The sequence below is a fragment of the Giraffa tippelskirchi genome, chromosome 8, assembly GCF_054371585.1.
Source record: "Giraffa tippelskirchi isolate mGirTip1 chromosome 8, T2T-mGirTip1v1.2.pri, whole genome shotgun sequence".
Lineage (NCBI taxonomy): Eukaryota > Metazoa > Chordata > Mammalia > Artiodactyla > Giraffidae > Giraffa > Giraffa tippelskirchi.
Genome location: NC_137282.1, coordinates 117,344,566 through 117,362,631, shown reverse-complemented (window position 1 = coordinate 117,362,631; position 18,066 = coordinate 117,344,566). Strand labels below are relative to the sequence as shown.

The 18,066-nt window shown below is 46.7% G+C and overlaps 1 protein-coding gene across 5 annotated transcripts in view; it reads right to left on the bottom strand.

Annotated features, from left to right (window-relative positions):
• SLIT3 (slit guidance ligand 3) overlaps window positions 1-18,066 on the bottom strand; it is a 703,024-nt gene that overhangs the window by 118,684 nt on the left and 566,274 nt on the right. For all 5 annotated transcript variants that reach the window (XM_081520700.1, XM_081520701.1, XM_081520699.1 and 2 more), the window contains 2 exons: window positions 6,761-6,832; window positions 678-749 (listed from right to left, as the gene is read on the bottom strand). In XM_081520700.1, coding sequence (XP_081376826.1) covers window positions 678-749; window positions 6,761-6,832 — 144 coding nt within the window. The remainder of the gene's footprint in view (window positions 1-677; window positions 750-6,760; window positions 6,833-18,066) is intronic.

Sequence of the window (18,066 nt, the reverse complement as noted above, 5' to 3'; positions counted from 1 at the left end):
TCATGAACGCATTTCAGGCAGGCAAGGTGTCCCTGTGCCATCTTGCCCGAGGGAACGTGCACACAGGATGCAAGTGATGTTCCTTGTGCCACCGGCAGGGGCAGAGCCAGGCTTTGTGCCTTCCTGCCCCAGAGGGTCTCTGAGCCCCTGGTGGGCACAGCTTTGGTGCCATCCAATAGCCTGCTTTCGGGTTTCAAAATCAAAGAAAAGCTTACAGGATGGGGTTGATGCATTGTCAGAACAATAACCATGAGATTGGTTTGGAGAAAAAGCCTTAAAATCAGAGGAAGAAAATGAGATCCTCCCTAGACAACGCCACATGCATGGCAAAAATGGGCACATGGTACTAATCATACATTACAGTCCTCTCTCTCCATTTCCCCGGACACTGCTGCTGAGGCATGTGGGATGGAAGGGGGGATGCGGTTGGAGGAGAAGATACATTCGAATTAGAAGCCAATAACTGGGAAGGCTGCTGGGCACTTAATCAATAAAAATAATGCATTTGGGTTGTAGAAATATTCCCCAAGATCAATTTCCCCTGAAGAAATATTTGTTTCTTTTACCAGGTTGCCACAAGTGTGTAAGGGAACATAAAACCTTGATAAACACCTCCTGGAAAATATGGATACATCCCTCTCCCACCCCCACCCCACATGCCTCTGCTCCCCACTTACAGTGACGTGAGCGATTTCAGACCCTGGAAGGCATCTGGGGCGATGTCCGAGATCTGATTCTTGCTAACGTCTCTGAAAAATTAACAGGAAAGTCTGAGAACGCAGCTCAAAGGTATTATATGGCCATATCTGAGGGGTGGACCAAGCACTGTAGGTATGCAAGATGGTGAGGATGAATTCATCAATTTATTTATTTATAGTGCGAGAGCAGGGGTTTAAAGATCATTCAATTCAAATGCGTCATGATCAAATGCACTATATATTTGTATCACTCTTCTTGGCTTTCAAAGAATGCTTACTCGTGGCACCTTGACTTTGACATATGGCCATGCACAGGGCAGCCTTCGCTTTGCAGGTGGGAAATGGCACCCAGTTAGATGACAGCCTGATCGTAGGTTGCAGGGCCAGGCAATTACAGCATAAATGAAGCGGAAGCCGGCTTCACCCAAACACAGCCCAGGGTTCCTGTAAGCCTCACCTTCTTGTCTAATGTCTTGGCAAATGCTTATTTTTCTCTCCCAAAGTCCTGAGTCATTCTGTCTCCCCAGTGATTTCTCCCTGACCTGAATGGAGGTTTTGAGCAGTGACTGAAGTCTCTGTCTGCTTCAGTGCATCTTCAGGCCGTGCGGTGTAAAGACATCATGAGGGTCTCACGGTGACTTTGAGACATGGGATTGCCACCGGCAACACTCCTTGGATGGGAGCGAGCCCAGGGCAGTGAAGACTAGAAACAATGTGAGTGAGAAGGATGCTGTGTGTTAGAAGGCGGCTAACCCAGCCTTGGTGCGCTGGAATCTCCCCGATCGGGAGGCTGCTCACTCTGCAGCACCCCAGTGACTTCTGAACACCCACATCTAGTTCTCACTAACGACGTTTCCCTGAGTGCAGAGATATCTCTTAGGAGGCATTAGCTCAGAGACAGCCTCTGAGCTCCTGTCCTTGGATGTGGAGATGCTCCAATTTCCAGCTACAGTGAACTTCTCTGGTGCCTTTTCTTTAACAAAATAAATCAACGGGTCTTTGCTTTTGTGCAGAAGAGGGGAAGTTGGGGGTCTTGGAGGGTCAACAAGGAGGAGACAGGGGAATATCGAGAAGAAAGCATATCTAAGCAACTGCTTCCAGCGAGGTCAGACACCCAGCTCCCCTAGCCTCTTAAGTGAGCCTGTTTCTCTGTTCCTTCTGCATGTGCCTGCTAAGACACTTCACTGGTGTCCGACTCTTTGCAACCCTATGGACTATAGCCTGCTAGGCTCCTCTGTCCATGGGATTCTCCAGGCAAAGAATACTGGAGTGGATTGCCTATTACCTCCTCCAGGGGATCTTCCTGACCCAGGGATTGAACCTCTGTCTTTTATGTCTCCTGCATTGGCAGGCGGGTTCTTTACCACTCGTGCCACCTGGGAAACTAGCCTTCAGAAGGGCTGCCCAACAACTTTTGCTTAGGTCTCTGCTTCCTTCCCTCCGTGTTTCCACGGCTTGTAAGTTGAAAGATACTTCTCAGGTTAAGGTTTCTTAGGCACAGCTGGTGGGCTTATCCCTTGAGCAGGCCAGAGCGCCTCTAACAAATCCACAGATTGTGCTCACAAACTCATCAGCTTACACCAGGCTTTTCTTCAGAGCTCTTTTTTGGTATAAGGGTCTTAACAAGCAAATGCCCCAGATTACCCTAATCTTGCTGGCCCTCAGCATGGCTGCCTAGCAAGGCATTTCAGGCAAGTGCGCAGTCTGTGCTTAGATCATTCCAGTGAGAAAGCCTGTTTTGTTTGGTGATTTTTTTTTTTTTTGGTGACATCCCTAGTGGATGTCCCTTCAAGATCCTGAGCCCTCTACCATGTGATAGAAAATTCTGTGATAAGTGGGGAAGCCCTGTGCTTTAGCCTTGTCAGTGCAAATTAGTCTTCAGTTCACAACTAGACTTCTGAAAGCATTTTTCTCTAAGGACAAGGTGAGATGTCTCATGATTTGAAGATGCTGGGGAGTAGATCTGGGATTGGGCTCCCCTAGTGGCTCAGCTGGTAAAGAACTTGCTGGCTGACACAGGAGACACAAGAGATTTTGGTTCGATCCCTGGGTCAGGAAGATTCCCTGGAAGAGGGCATGGCAACCCATTCCAGTATTCTCGCCTGGAAAATTCCATGGACAGAGGATCCTGGTGGGCTACAGTCTGTAGGGTCGCAAAGAGTCAGACGTGACTGAGTGCCCAGGCACACACACATGCACGCAGATATTGGAGAAGTGATAGTTTAGCTGGGAACTGACTGTGGTGGTTCTTAATTCTGTAGGAAGGAAATAGCAGCCACGGGGGATAAAGGACCTGGAGTGACAAGTGATCAGACACAGCGATTTGGGCACAGAACTGGCATCTCCAGTCTCCTTTCTACTTCACTGAGTTGGGTGCAGAAGGTGGTGGCCCTGGACAGGAAGGCAGCCTAGGAAGGTTGAGTGCCCACCCATCTCCACGCCTGACCCCTCCCAGTCTACATCAGGGGGTCCCAGAGCTGATTCCTGGTGTCTGGGTCACCCTTGAGTAGTGGTTCTCAAACCCCATTAGAAGTTTATTAAAAGGCACCCACAGGGGCTGCCCTGATGATCCAGTGGTTAAGACTCCATGCTGCCAGTGCAGGGGGCACAGGTGGGATCCCTGCTTGGGGCACTAAGATCCCACACGCCATGAAGTGAGGCTAAAAGATTTAAACAAATTAAACACACCCATAGAAAGCCTGATCTGGCCAGCTGGGGAGCTGGGATTAGAAATCTGCACACATAACAAAGCTCCAGGCGACTCCAAGGCGGGCGGTCCCTGGGTTACGCTTGAGACCAGTACTTCGGAACACGGTTAGTCTCAAACCTACCCCAGCCCCCTGGGTGGTGGAGAAGAAGTGGCCTTTGCAGGCTGTCCACAACAGAGGTGGTAACTTCCAATGCTGATGAGGGTCAAGTGGGGAATATGAGCTTAAAACACTAGAAGTTGGTGGCACTTGTGGAATATTGCTCTGCCTAAGCGCATGGGAGGGAAAGAACTCAACATCTTGAAAGTGTGGCCTTCAAGCATCACTGCTCCCATGTAACCAGCCCTGTGAGACTGGGGCATCCTCCCTAATGCCTCCTACTCTCCCTCCTACTCTTTATTTTCTTGGGCTCCAAAATCACTGTGGATGGTGAACGCACCCATGAAATTAAAAGATGCTTGCTCCTTGGAAGAAAAAAACCCAGACAGCATATTAAAAGACAGAGACATCGTTTTGCCAAGAAAGGTCTGTATAGTCAAAACTATGGTTTTTCCCAGTAGTCATGTATGAATTGAGGGTTGGACCATAAAAAAGGCTGAGCACCAGAGAACTGATGCTTTTAAACTGTGGTGTTGAGAAGACTCTTGAGAGTCCCTTGGACAGCAAGGAGATCAAACCAGTCAATCCTAAAGGAAATCAACTCTGAATATTCATTGGAAGGACTGATGCTGAAGTTGAACTTCCAATACTTTGGCCACCTGATGAGAGAGCTGACTTACTGGAAAAAACCCTAATGCTGGGGTCTTCTCCTCCTGACGAGGGCAGGAGGAGAAGGGGGCAACAGAGGATGAGATGGTTGGATGGCATCACTGACTCAATAGATGTGAGTTTGAGCAAACTCTGGGAGATGATGAAGGACAGGGAAGCCTGGCATGCTGCAGTCCATGGGGTGGCAAAGAGTCAGACAACTGAGTGACTGAACCACAGCAAAACCTTTATATTAGATTTTACCTGGAAGTACTTTTTTTACACTAAGCTGACCACTTGAAATTCATTCTATTCAGGGACAAAGCCATTCAATCAAGGAAAACTTTTTTGTCATTGGAATGGAGATAAGAAGAGGATGTGGTTCATTCATTGTTGAAGGAAAACATCTTTCTGTGAGATATTAGAGATAAACAGGTCACAGACGCCTGGGAGGAATTCACCCTTTGTGTTTTAAAATCTGTTTTCACCAGGGACCCTACGTCTCCCAAGCCCTTGTACTTCAGTCTAGATTTCTGACATTCTGTTAGTCAGAAAAAATTTTAAGTGCTCTCTCTTTCCTACCACCATCCTCTTGGGAAGGAAAAAAACAGCATCATAGTAAATATCAATAGCATCAAAATGATCAAAAATGAAATTCACTCTCCAGGTCATAACTGAGAAGGTCTTATGAATTTTGAATGCACAGATCATGGCAATTTTAAGGGGATGGAGAAAGGACAGTAAAACATAGCCATGTTCTAAATTACCTGGACTTCACAAAAAATTAGAGTAGTCACTTAAATCATGCAAGAGATAGAGGTTGGGGCAGTGACTGAATTTGTCATTTTTCACTGAAATTACTAATCTGGCTGCATAATCAAGCTGGGCTTTAAAAATGAATTGGGGGGGTATGCAGAGTGAGCTGGGAAAGCAGGGAGACCGGGAGATTAATGGTCCAAGGTTTTAAATATTAAGGCCTATATATATACAGCTCCTCCAACAGGAATGCTGCCTAGTGGAGGGAAGGAGTATGTGCTCAGGGCTGGCACATTATGTTGGTTTCTACTTCTGGAACTGTACCAGAAGAAAATCTTGTTTGGTTTGGATTTCCAGGGAGATGGGAAGTTGGTTTCCTGATATCTGAGTGTAAAGCCTACCAATGCCACTGTTTCTCAGGGATGTTTATTTTTAACATAAAAGGAGCCAGCAGACACTTAACCTCTTTAATGTAGGCCCTCCTACTCAAGGGAGATTGATGAATCAGCCTGCAGTGGAAGGGAACAAAACCAAGTCCGTGCCTATTTCTACCTGCTCTCTCTCCTGCCTACGTTGGCGGCCAGAGAAAGGAAGCAAATGCAATGAAAATGGCATCGTGATTACGGGGCTATCATAAATGATTTTTTAGGTTGGAAAAGGGAAGAGAGCCTCCCTCCCAGGTTCTTCATATCTATGATGGCAATGGTTGGGGGTGTATCTGAATCCTACTAGCCTCCCTTCAGAGTGCCCCACTCTGATGGACTCACAGAGAAGTGCTCCTGGCAGTCACGTGAAGGGGAGGGGTGGGGCTGATGATGCTGCCACGATGGCGGGGATGAGGGCAACGAGGCTCAGATGCTGTCAGTCATGGTGGCGTCACCAGGTACTGATAGGACATAGTGATGGCGTAATACTGGATATGGTGGTAATGGCAATGCTGGGAATCATCACGGCTGAGGGTGATGATCTAATCTTCTTATCTCACTTAGAAAGATTAGAAAGTCCTGACCACCGGTCTAAAGGGTCCATAGGATCTGGTCCTTACCTACCATTCCAGCACAATCTCTGCCACTCTCCTTTTCATTCACTCCATTCTGCCTCACTATTCTGCAAACCATCCTGAGAGCTCATCTAGACTCCCTCCCTTCCTTCATTCAGGTCACCCACACACAGAGGGTTTCATGGGCCAACCCGCCTGGAGACGGCCTCTCTATGACTCTCTTCCCTTCTTTTGTTTTATTCCGTGAGATGATACAGAAAACCCCAAACGAACTTTTTGGCCAACCCAATACTTTCTAGTACTGATCAGTTTCTGATATTTGCCCTCCCACTCAAATATGTAAGTACCATCAGAGCAGACTTCATTTTAGTTTGTCTTCTACCCATAGATGCCAGCAGAGTTCTCTACACCTGGTGGACACCTGCTAAGCATTTGTTAGCTCAATGTGTGCATGGAGGTAGGGGTGTTGGTGATGGTGCTGTAGGATGATACAGAGTCACTGTCACATCTCTACTGATGCGCCTACTTGAGGTCCACATCCCCAAAGCCAGAGGGCAGTAAAATGGTGAGATGGGACCTTTTTTAGGCCAACTCAGTTCCACCACCTACCCAGATAATTTTACTTCACTGTAGCTGGAGACACCCTAAGCTCTGAGATCCTAAACCCATACACCTCCTCATCTGAATGCAACACTCAGGCCATACCTCCCAGTCTTGGGAGACGTTCCAGGTCTAACACTGAGCTCTCCCGAGCATGGCCATGCAGCTTCTTATCTGGGGAGACTGCCCACTACACCTGTGACCCCCCAGACTGAAAAGATCTGGGCTCCTTTCTCACTGGGGAGACTCACATGCGCTTCAGTTTCTTGTACTGGGTGAAGGCTCCAGCAGGGATGGATTTGATGGAGTTCTGTTCCAGGCGTCTGAGAAACAGAGCAGACAAGAGTCGATTAACCATTTATCCATCAATAGGTGGTTGCCAGGGGCCTTGAGGACAGTTTATCCATCAATAAGTGGTTGCCAGGGGCCTTGAGGACAGGATGATTTCTCCCATCAATGGCGCACATTCCTGGACAAGAGAGACTTGGTAAACGCTGTCCAAAAGCCAGAGACTCATGTTCTGGTGTCTGGGGGTGCCCAGCCCAGGGTCTAACTTCCCTGGGAGAAAGCTAGAAAAGAGGACTTCTCCTTGAGGATATTTGGTTCTTGCTGATGACAAGTTGTCTTTGCAAAGCAGTTGTCATCTTCAGGAAATGTTGTAGGAAGTAACCAGAGGGCTGAAGAAAGGCAAAGGGATAAAGAGAAGGATGAGCAAAGAGAGATGGACAGATAGCATTGCCTGTCTATCCTGGAAGCAAATCACCATTCAGTTAAAACCTCAAGTACTCTGCTGCTGGCATGGTGCACAGGCAGACATGACCAAAGCTGACTTCATTTCTGGGCTTTTCTTTTCTTAATGGAGGGATAATTGACATAGAACTTCATATTAATTTCAGGTGTACAACCTAATGATTCAATATTTGTTTCTGGGTTTTTAACTGGCTGTTCTAGTATGATGGAGTCTACAAGTCTTTAAGCTCCCAGCCTGACATTCATCAAACTGGCTCCCTGACACCTGGAGGGCCCCAAGAGCCCAGAATGGACCGCTCCCCTGGGGCTGCTGCTGCAGTCTGTGGCTTTACTGTCTTACAGACTTTGCTGAAATGCTTCCTCCCCTACTACTCTACAAAGAACAAGAGAAGCTGCAGGCTCAGGGCCCACAGCTTCCTCGGAAGAGAAGGAGCGTGGGGAGCGAGCATGCTTCTCCGTTCTTTATTCTTTCATCTCTCAAATGACTTCCTGTCACCAAGAACAGGTGTGGTGGGAAACGGGCGTGAGTGGGAGGCAGGGCCCTCTATTAGAGGTGATGAATGAGGGCCTGGCCCAGGCTGAGGACTCAGCATCTCCTCCTCATCCATCTCCCGTCTTTCCGAGGTGCGGATCTTTTCATCACCTCCTCGTTTGGCATGGATGAGCCCCAAATCCTTTGCTGGGAAGACACACAGAAAGATGTGTGTGTGTGGAGGGGAGGGCTGGGGGAAGCAGAAGGAAGCGACAGGAGGAGCTGGCTCCCTTGGAGGCTATGTCTAGAGGAGGCACATTTCTGGCTGGGATGAACCCATTCATCTTGAAGAGTAATCCCCACTGCAGAAAAGGGGAGACAGTCATATTAATTTGTGCCCCTGCAATCTCATCTTCATTGGGGGAAAGAGAGTATTTGTTACTGGAACCACTAATGGAGCAGTTTGCCAGCAATTTTCCCATTTCAAACAACATCTCAGCTGCTAATGTGGAATGGTTTGTCAGGCCTACCCATAATACAGACAAATCACTCTCCAGGCGGAAGGAAGGGGGTGAGGGGTTGCGGGGGGAGAAGGAGGAAGGGCGGGTGAGAGGAGAGAGGAGCATCAGGATAGATCATTCCTGGCTGCCGGATGAATCGAGTCTACAAATGAGACTGCCACGGTCTATTAAGAGAGCCTTTGTGGGGCTGGAGCAGGCAGGGGTATGCTCTGCTGGGCCCGTGGGCACAGGATGGCTGGACAGGGGCCTGGCTGGCTCATGGTGAGTCAAGAAGCATGCCATGAGGTTGCAGAGGCTGCGCGCTATGGGATACAGCCATCCACAGAGGCGGCAGATCTGGGCAGGCCGCCTTGACTGAGAAGGTCCAAGGACATTCTCATTTTCCAGCTGAGCAGAGTTCAGGAATTTCTCAGCCAAGGCAGCAGCTCTGTGGACCGTTGGGGAGGCCAGTCAGGTGGCAAATGCTCTCCAGGAATCCTGGGCTTCACCTGCCACTCTGGCAGGGGGCTGGGGGCGGGAGGATGCCTCTGGAGAGAACCACTCGCTGTAACGATGGCAACCCCTTCCACTCCTGCAAGAGGACCCATCGCTCCTAGCTGCAGGCCAGGAGCACAGGTCAGGTCAGCCGGCTGCCCGTGCAGAGCGTGAGGAGTAACGTCACCTTGGTGATGGCGCCAGAGCTAAGGGAGCGGTGAGTCAAGGAGCAGGAGGTGGCATCCGTCCCCAGGAGTTTAATAATCTGGTGAGAGAGATGAGCCCAAGATAGCCCATCACAGAACCAGATTTTGTTGATACTATAGCAAGAAGAGCTGTCCTTTATAGAATCGAGTTGATTTATGTCTGTTTCTCTCTCTGAGCCCTTGCACTGTGGAGGCAAGCTGTGTCGGTCCTATTTTGTGGATGAGGAAACCAAAACCTACAGGGACCCAGTAGCCTATCCAAAGCAACAGAGCTTCAAGTGGCAGAGATGGCATCTTTCTTTTTCTACCCAATGGATGCTCTGCCTTCTCTGAAAACACGGAGAAACTGAGGCCCAGGGACTAACGTAGCTTTGCCAAAGTCCCAGAAAAGTTTAAGGGGTGAAGATCCCAGTCCTCATCTGGAGACATCAAGTACACTCTGAAGTAGATATTTTGTAAAAAAAAAAGGCTGTAGAAGTTGAAGGAAGGTGGAATATAGATGTGTGTGTGTGTGTATGTATATTTGGGATTTCCCTGGTGGCTCAGATGGTAAAGAATCCACCTGTAATGCAGGTGACCTGGGTTGGATCCTTGGGTTGGGAAAAGTATATATTATATATATATATATATATATAATTTGTATATGTGTATATTTATAAAATGTATGCAGAGTGCAAAGGTGTGGCTTTGAACAAAGAACAAAGAATTCCGATCTTAGCCTGTTAACCCTGGCTGGGACGTTGCTGTGTATCCTGTACTCTTTACCCTGGCACACTCTGGGGAGGGTCTTTATCTCTGCAGTCTCTCTGCCTCTTACACTGCTGTGGGTACCAGCTGGACATCCAACCCTTTATAGAGTGCCAAGGCCAGGACATGCTGTGGGTTAGCCTGGGCCGCAGGGGGCTCCAGAGTTGGTCAGTGTACTTCAAATGTGAAGTTAAAGACAGGGTAAGAATGATAACAACAATTAGAGCTAATATGTATCGGCCTGTACTTGTTAAGTCAGGCATTGGGCTAAGAGCTTTGCACAGGTTTGTCTAAATATTTACACCTCCTGGAGGCCGGTCCTATTCCTTATCACTGTTCCCACTTTAACCATGAGAACACTGAGGCTCAGAGAGTTTAAGTCACTCGTTCAGTTCACAAAGCAGGACAAGCTGCAGCTGGGACTCAGACTCACATTCACCCAGCTGGAGAGCCCACACTCGCAGTCACTGAGCTTTGCTGAAAGCCATTGGCAGCCGAGGCATCGCCATTCCTTTGGTACTGCCTGTCCATCCTTAGGAAAATGGCCCCTCGGTCAAGGGCGGAAGTCTGGGGGGGGTGTGCCCCGCTCCCACAGGCTCTACCCAGTAGGTGGCCTCTGGTGGGTTTTACACAGCTTGGAACGAGCATGCAAAGATCCATGCTCCCCATGACAAAAATTCAGTGTGAAGGACAAAAAGCAGCATGAACATCAGCAAAAACTGTCACATTTGGGACGTGTCTGAAGCCAGCGGCTGTCTTCGGTCTCTCTTAACTGGCACGTGTGTCTTTCTTTGGCAAACATTCTTCAGGCTGCGAACTGATTTAATAGAACCAGCATAAAAACAAACATACAAATCAAACATCTGAGCATCTTCCGGCACCAGAAACAATGGGAACATCTGATGGGGATTGCAGCCATTTGTGTGCTGTATTGATTTGCCCTAGTTCCTCAGTGCTTCCTTAATGATCTGTCATTTGCAAACACTCAGCTGAGCACAATACATTTCTAGCAACACAGACGTCAACGTGATGCCAGAGGGATTGGCAGGGACACAGCCGGAGCAGGGCCATGGCAGCAAGTCACCTGGTAAAGAGGGTTTGGAGCTGGGTCAGAACATTGGCTGCAAGGATGATGGGCATCGACCATTTACTGAGGGCCTGCTGTACCTCATACACTGTCCTCTGCACACACTGGCTCATTTTATTCCCTCAACAGTGCTACAAAGCAAGTAGTGTTACCAAAATAGCAACAACATGGGACTTCCCTGGTGGTCCAGTGGTTAAGAATCTGCCTTGGAATGTGGGGGATGCGGTTTTACCCCCAGTTGGGGAACTAAGATCCCACATGCCACAGAGCAACCAAGCCTGCAAGCGCCAACCAGTGAGCCCGTGTGCCATAATGAAAGATCTTGCATGTCACAACTAAGGTCCAGTGAAGCCAAATAAACAAATACATTGAATAGATATTAAAAAATAACAACAAAGATGAAGCATGTGGGCATATGTGGCATGAGTCATTCCTAACCAGCTCTGCAGAGTTCCTGGCATTGCCTGCAGAAAACAGGTGCCGACACAGGGTCAGGTTTGCTCTTATTATTATATGCATATTCTCAGATGCCTCTAACAGAGAAATCTTTGTCATCAACTTTGAAAAAAATGAGAACTTGAAACGAAAGCGTTCTATCATGTTACATATGTGACACGAAAATCAATTTTTCCCTTTCAGATTCCGTTTAGTAGTTTTCAAACATTGTGCTAATTTTCTACACAAGTATGCTATTTAACCTTCATGGAGAATCTCTAGTAGAGATGATGAGCCCCACTTTGCAAAGATGGGAACTGAGTGAAACAGGAGCTGTTAAGCGTGCGTGTGTGCTGAGTCACTCAGCTGTGTCTGACTCTCTGTGACCCCATGGACTGCAGCCCTTCAGGCTCCTCTGTCCACAGGATTTCCCAGGCAAGAATACTGGTTGCCATTTCCTCCCCCAGGGATCTTCCCAAGCCAGGAATTGAACCTGCATCTCCTGCATCTTCTTGCTTTGGCAGGTGGATTCTTTACCACTGAGCCACCTGAGAAGCCCTAAGCTGTTAATGCAGGTACCCAAAGAGCCAGAAGTAAGACTCAAACTCCAGGACTGGACTTCCTTCGTGGTCCAGTGGTTGAGAATCTGCCTGGCAATGCAGGGGATCCAGGTTCGATCCCCGGTCTGGGAAGATTCCACATGCCAAGGAGCAACCAAGCTTGTGTGCTGAAAATACTGAGCCCTCACTCTAGAGCCCTCTAGCCACAACTACTGAAGCACACATTCCTTAAAGCCCACGCTCTGCAACAAGCGAAGCCACCACAATGAGAAGCCTGCACACCACAACTAGAGAGTCAGCACCTGCTTGCTGCAACTAGAGAAAGTCCTCGAAAAGCAACGGAGACCCAGCACATCCAAAAATAAATAAGTATATACATAAAATAAAAAACACCCTGGGGCTATCTATCTCAAGGCTCTGTTCTTAATCATTCTGCTGCCTGATCGGCTTCCCCTTTTCTCACCTGTCCCCACCCACCCCATCCCCCTCCTTCCACATGGCAGTCCCCCAGAAACCCGGTGTCCTCAGAATGTTTTAAGAATCCCAGATGTTGATGATGCCCAGAGTCCTCCAACCCCTTTTGTTCTGCTGGCTGCTTTTTTTTTTTTTTTTTAATTTCTCTCTCTAAAAAATTCCTTGGTGAACAGTGTCATAGGTGCATATTTGCTTGTTAAGCAGATAAACCATTGTTTATCTCTCCACTGTGGATAAACAATAGGGTTGAGGTGAGGCCATGTGGAAAATGGGGCTACCTTTCTCCTTTGATGCTCTGATTTGAGTTGACATTTAACTCCATCCACAACCTTTCTCTGGGCTTGGTGGTAAAACAATCTGGCTGCAAATGAAGGAGACATGGATTCGATCCCTGGGTTGGGAAGATCCTCTGAAGAAGGAAATGGCAACCCACTCTAGCATTCTTGCCTGGAAAAATCCCATGGACAGAGGATCCTGGCGGGCTACAGGCCATGAGGTTGCAAAGAATTGGACATGACTTAGCAACTAAACAACAATAACCTTTCTCGAGAAGCTAAATTTATTTGTTAGAGCTGAGGGCATGAGACAGGGATGAGACTAAGTGGGGTAAAGAGTAAAAATGGAAGGAGATGGGACAGAGATGAAGAAGGAGCTCTAGGTACAGACAGTCCCTCTCAAGCCCTGAGGACCTAGGAGGGTGGGATGAGGACCACAGAACAGGACGTGTGGGCCTCTAGCTCTTCCCAGAATCTGTCCCTGCTGGAGGCTGCAGCGGGTTCAGAGAAATGACAGGGATCAGCAAGAACTGTGCTGATGGGAGCTCAGTTTCGAGGAAAATCTGCAGTGAACGGTCTCGCTGTGGGTTCTCTGGAAGAAAGCTATTTTTAGAGGAATTGGCTCTGCTGTGTGGGGAGACCAGCGCACACTTCTGTGAACTGCTCTGGCTTTGAAAAACGACCTGAAAGAGTCTGCCAGGTGCTCCGCATGAGAGACAGCCCTTCCGTCCCCCCAATGTTGGGGAGTGCAGATCCATCCCCAGGTTTAAGGGCAGCATGACCAGCTCAAGACTGGGCAGATAGGGAACAGAGAACTGGATGCAGTGCAGAGTATCCCTAAGGAGAAGGAGATATCTGGGTTATACAAGTGGCCATGGACATAAGATGGAAATTTTTTTTTTTTAATTTATTTGGCTACGCCAAGGTCTCAGTTGCAGCACGTGGGATCTAGTTTCCTGACTGGGGATCGAACCCAGGCTGCCTGCTTTGGGAGCACAGAGTCTTAGCCACTGAACCACCAGGGAAGTCCCGAGGTGAAATTCTTGATGGTAAGAAGAGAAGTCACATTCAGATGCCTTTGGATGATAAATCAGACACTTCCTATGCATCTTGGGGTGCATGTTATGATGTCCACTCTCTGCTCCTTCTTTCCCATCTTTCACCCTCTCCCATCTTCTGGTCTCTCATTGATTAAGAATACGAATTTTAACTGCTCTAAAGACAGGCCAACACATAGACTTCCAGCAACGGGCTTTGTTGCCTCAAGGAACAAACAGGTTTCCTCTGCAGAGTTCTCTCATACATGTCACCTCTCTCAGTATCCAACCAGAGAGCCTTGCGCCTCAACTGCTTTGATGTCTCAGCTTCATTTTATCATGAGGAGAATGAGTGAAGCATAGCAAGAGAAGTCCCAGGCAATCTGTCTGGTGGCCCATGGGTGCCCGGTTAGCAGGGACAGCCTTATTTCCATGTCTGCATATATTTGCATGAAAATGAGCTACTGTCAGGCTCAATTCATAATGCAAGTGGCTAGCCTAGTTTTTGAACCTATTCTCTCTACCATAATCTTCAAAGAACTGAACAAGCTTTAGGGAGGGATCTAACGCAGGTAATTCCAGCTCCTCTGATGTGGTTCCCAACCTTTCTTACCATGCCTAAGATAAAAGTGGTGGGAGCAGTAGCCGCAGTCATAGTAAAATCATACCAGTCACTGCTAACACTGTATATCTTATGTGCCAGACCCAATGCTAAGCATTTGATAGCATATATTCATCTAACTTTCACATGAACCATTAAGAAGGTACCACTAGCCTCTACATTTTCAGCTGAGTAAACCAAGACGCAGAAATGTTATTTGTCAATGGTTAAAAGGCAGGGAAGAGCTAAAATGCGGGTCTGTCTGAATCCATGGTCTACAGTCTTAAGACCATGCTTGTTGTTTGTGGCTGCTTATTTTTAGAGGTACTCTAGCTAAGTTGGCCATTCCCAAATTTCTAGATTTCATGGGCTAGCTGGTTTTGCCAGCAAATAGGTGAATTTGATCCAGATGACCATTATATCTACTACTGTGGGCAAGAATCCCTTAGAAGAAATGGAGTAGCCCTCACAGTCAATAACCCAATATGCACTACTTGGGTGCAATCTCAAAAATGTCAGAATGATCTCTGTTCATTTCCAAGGCAAACCATTCAATATCACAGTAATCCAAGCCTATGCCCCAACCACTAATGCTGAAGAAGCTGAAGTTGAACAGTTCTATGATGACCTACAAGACCTTCTAGAACTAACAACAAAATAAGATGTCCTTTTCATCATAGGGGACTGGAATGCAAAGTAGGAAGTCAAGAGACACATGGAGTACCAGGCAAGTTTGGCCTTGGGGTACAGAATCAAGCAGGGCAAAGGCTAACAGAGTTTTGCCAAAAGAACACACCAGTCATAACAAACATGATCTTCCAACCACACATGAGACGACTGTATACATGGACATCACCAGATGGTCAACACCAAAATCAGGTTGATTATATTCTTTGCAGCCAGCTGAAGATGGAGAAGCTCTATACAGTCAGCAAAAACAAGACCAGGAGCAGACTGTGGCTCAGATCATGAACTCCTTATTGCACCCAAATTCAGAATTAAATAGAAGAAAGTAGGCAAAACCACTAGGCCATTCAGGTATGACCTAAATCAAATCCCTTATGATTATACAGTGGAAGTGACAAATAGATTCAAGGGATTAGAACTGATAGAGTGCCAAAAGAACTATGGACAGAAGTTCGTGACATTGTACAGGAGATGGTAATCAAAACCATCCCCAAGAGGAAGAAATGCAAAAAAGCAAAACGGTTGTCTAAGGAGGCCTTACAAATAGTTAGGAAGAGAAGCTAAAGGCAAAGGAGAAAAGGAAAAATATATCCATCTGAATGTAGAGTTCCAAAGAAGAGCAAGGAGATATAAGAAAACCTTCCTAAGTGATCAATGCAAAGAAACAGAGGAAAACAATAGGATTGGAAGGACTAGAGATCTCTTCAAGAAAATTAGAGATACCAAGGGAACATTTCATGCAAAGATGGGATCAATAAAGGACAGAAACAGTATGGACCTAACAGAAGCAGAAGATATGAAGAAGAGGTGGCAAGAACACAAAAGAGCTATACAAAAAAGATCTTAATGACCCAGATAATCACAATGGTGTGATCACTCACCTAGAACCAGACATCCTGCAGTGCGAAGTCAAGTGGGCCTTAGGAAGCATCATTACGAACAAAGCTAGTGGAGGTGATGGAATTCCAATTGAGCTATTTCAAATCCTGAAAGATGATGCTGTGAAAGTGCTGCACTCAATATGCCAGCAATTTTGGAAAACTCATCAGTGGCCACAGGACTGGAAAAGGTCAGTTTTCATTCCAATCTCAAAGGCAATGCCAAAGAATGTTCAAACTATCGCACAATTGCACTCATCTCACACACTAGCACAGTAATGCTCAAAATTCTCCAACCTAGGCTTCAACAGTACGTGAACTGAGAACTTCCAGATGTTCAAGTTAGATTTAGAAAAGGCAGAGGAACCAGAGATCAAATTGCCAACATTCGTTGGCTCATAGAAAAAGCAAGAGAGTTCCAGAAAAACATCTACTTCTGCTTTATTAACTATGCTAAAGCCTTTGTCTGTGTGGATCACAACAAACTGTGGAAAATCCTTAAAGAGATGGAAAACCAGACCACCTTGAGAAATCTGTACAGAGGTCAAGAAGCAACATGGACATGGAACTGGACATGGACATGGAACAACAGACTGGTTCCAAGTTGGGAAAGGAGTATGTCAAGGCTGTATATTGTCACCCTGCTTATTTAAGTTATATGCATCATGAGAAATGCCGGGTTGGATGAAGCCCAAGCTGGAATCAAGATTTCCAGGAGAAATATCAATAACCTCAGATATGCAGATGACACCACCCTAATGGCAGAAAGCAAAGAGGAACTAAAGAGGCTCTTAATGAAAGTGAAAGAGGAGAGTGAAAGAGCTGGCTTAAAACTCAACATTCAAAAAATGAAGATCATGACATCTGGTTCCATCACTTCATGGCAAATAGATGGGGAAGCAATGGAAACAGTGACAGACTTTATTGTCTTGGGCTCCAAAAATCACTGCAGATGGTGACTGCAGCCATGAAATTAAAAGACACTTGCTCCTTGGAAGAAAAGCTATGACCAACCTAGACAGCATGTTAAAACGAAAAGCCAATACTTTGCCAACAAAGGTCCATCTAGTCAAAGGTATGGTTTTTCCAGCAGTCATGTATGGATATGAGAGTTGGGCCATAAAAAAAGTGAGTGCCAAAGAACTGATGCTTTGAACTATGGTGTTGGAGAAGACTCTTGAGAGTCTCTTTGACAGCAAGGAGATCAAACAAGTCAATCCTAAAAGATATCGACTCTGAATATTCATTGGAAGGACTGATGCTGAAGCTGAAGCCCCAACACTCTGGCCATGTGATGTGAAAAATGGACTCATTAGAAAAGATCCTGATGCTGGGAAAGATTGAAGGCAGGAGGAGAAGGAGGTTACAGAGGATGAGATGGTTGGATAGCATCACTGTCAATGGACACAAGTTTGAACAAGCTCTGGGAGATGGTGAAGGACAGGAAAGCCTAGCATGCTGCAGTCCATGGGGTCGCGAAGAGTTAGACGTGACTTAGTGACTGAACTGAACTGAACTGAGGTGGTTTAGACCTCTTATTTAATCAATTAAGGCAATTTCTGTGTGTCTGTTATACATACTATTTATATACAGACATATATTTATAATTATATAATATTCACACATATAATTAAACACATTTCTATTACACACACATATTCTTCCTTCAGAGCCCATCATTTTATAAAATGAAGAATATCTTTGACAATAATGGTAATGGAATAAGGAAGTCTAGAATGTTAAAAGAAGCTTCTTTAAATGGAATCTTTTTGCTCAATGGAAAAATATCACATTGTTCTTGTTATTTTTACTTTACCTCATTTAAGGAAAAACTCAGTAATAATCAGACAGGCTTTCAGAAATAACTAGTCTAGCCTGTCCATGTTCCTTTTATAATTCCATGCTCGGGTGTGAGCCCAGCGGCCTAGGTATGGTCTGGCCTCCATGGGCTTCCCCTCCAGCGTGGATGTCTGTGATTTCTCTCCCTCAGATGCCTAATCTGTGAGCCTGTCAGGCCCGAGCTGGAGTGTCGGCACATGAAGCAGGAAAGGAGGGTGAGCAAGCCTGAGCTCCCGAATCAGGGCTGCTGTGGGGCTCAGTGGTTACAGCATGATTATTAGACTGGCCTTTTCCATCATGCTATGGTTTGAGACCTGGCCAAGGGAAGCTCTGTGGCTGCCAAAGAGAAAAGATAAAACCTGGCAGATGGAAGGGGAAAGAAGTGCGGCGGTGCAGAGATAGGAATGTTCAATGCGAATCTGCAATGAGGCATGCGTTGGCAGGAATTCTGTCTTGACATCCACCTTTGGAGGATCAGAGTCCTACTCGGGCCTGGATGGAAGACGAGGGCCAG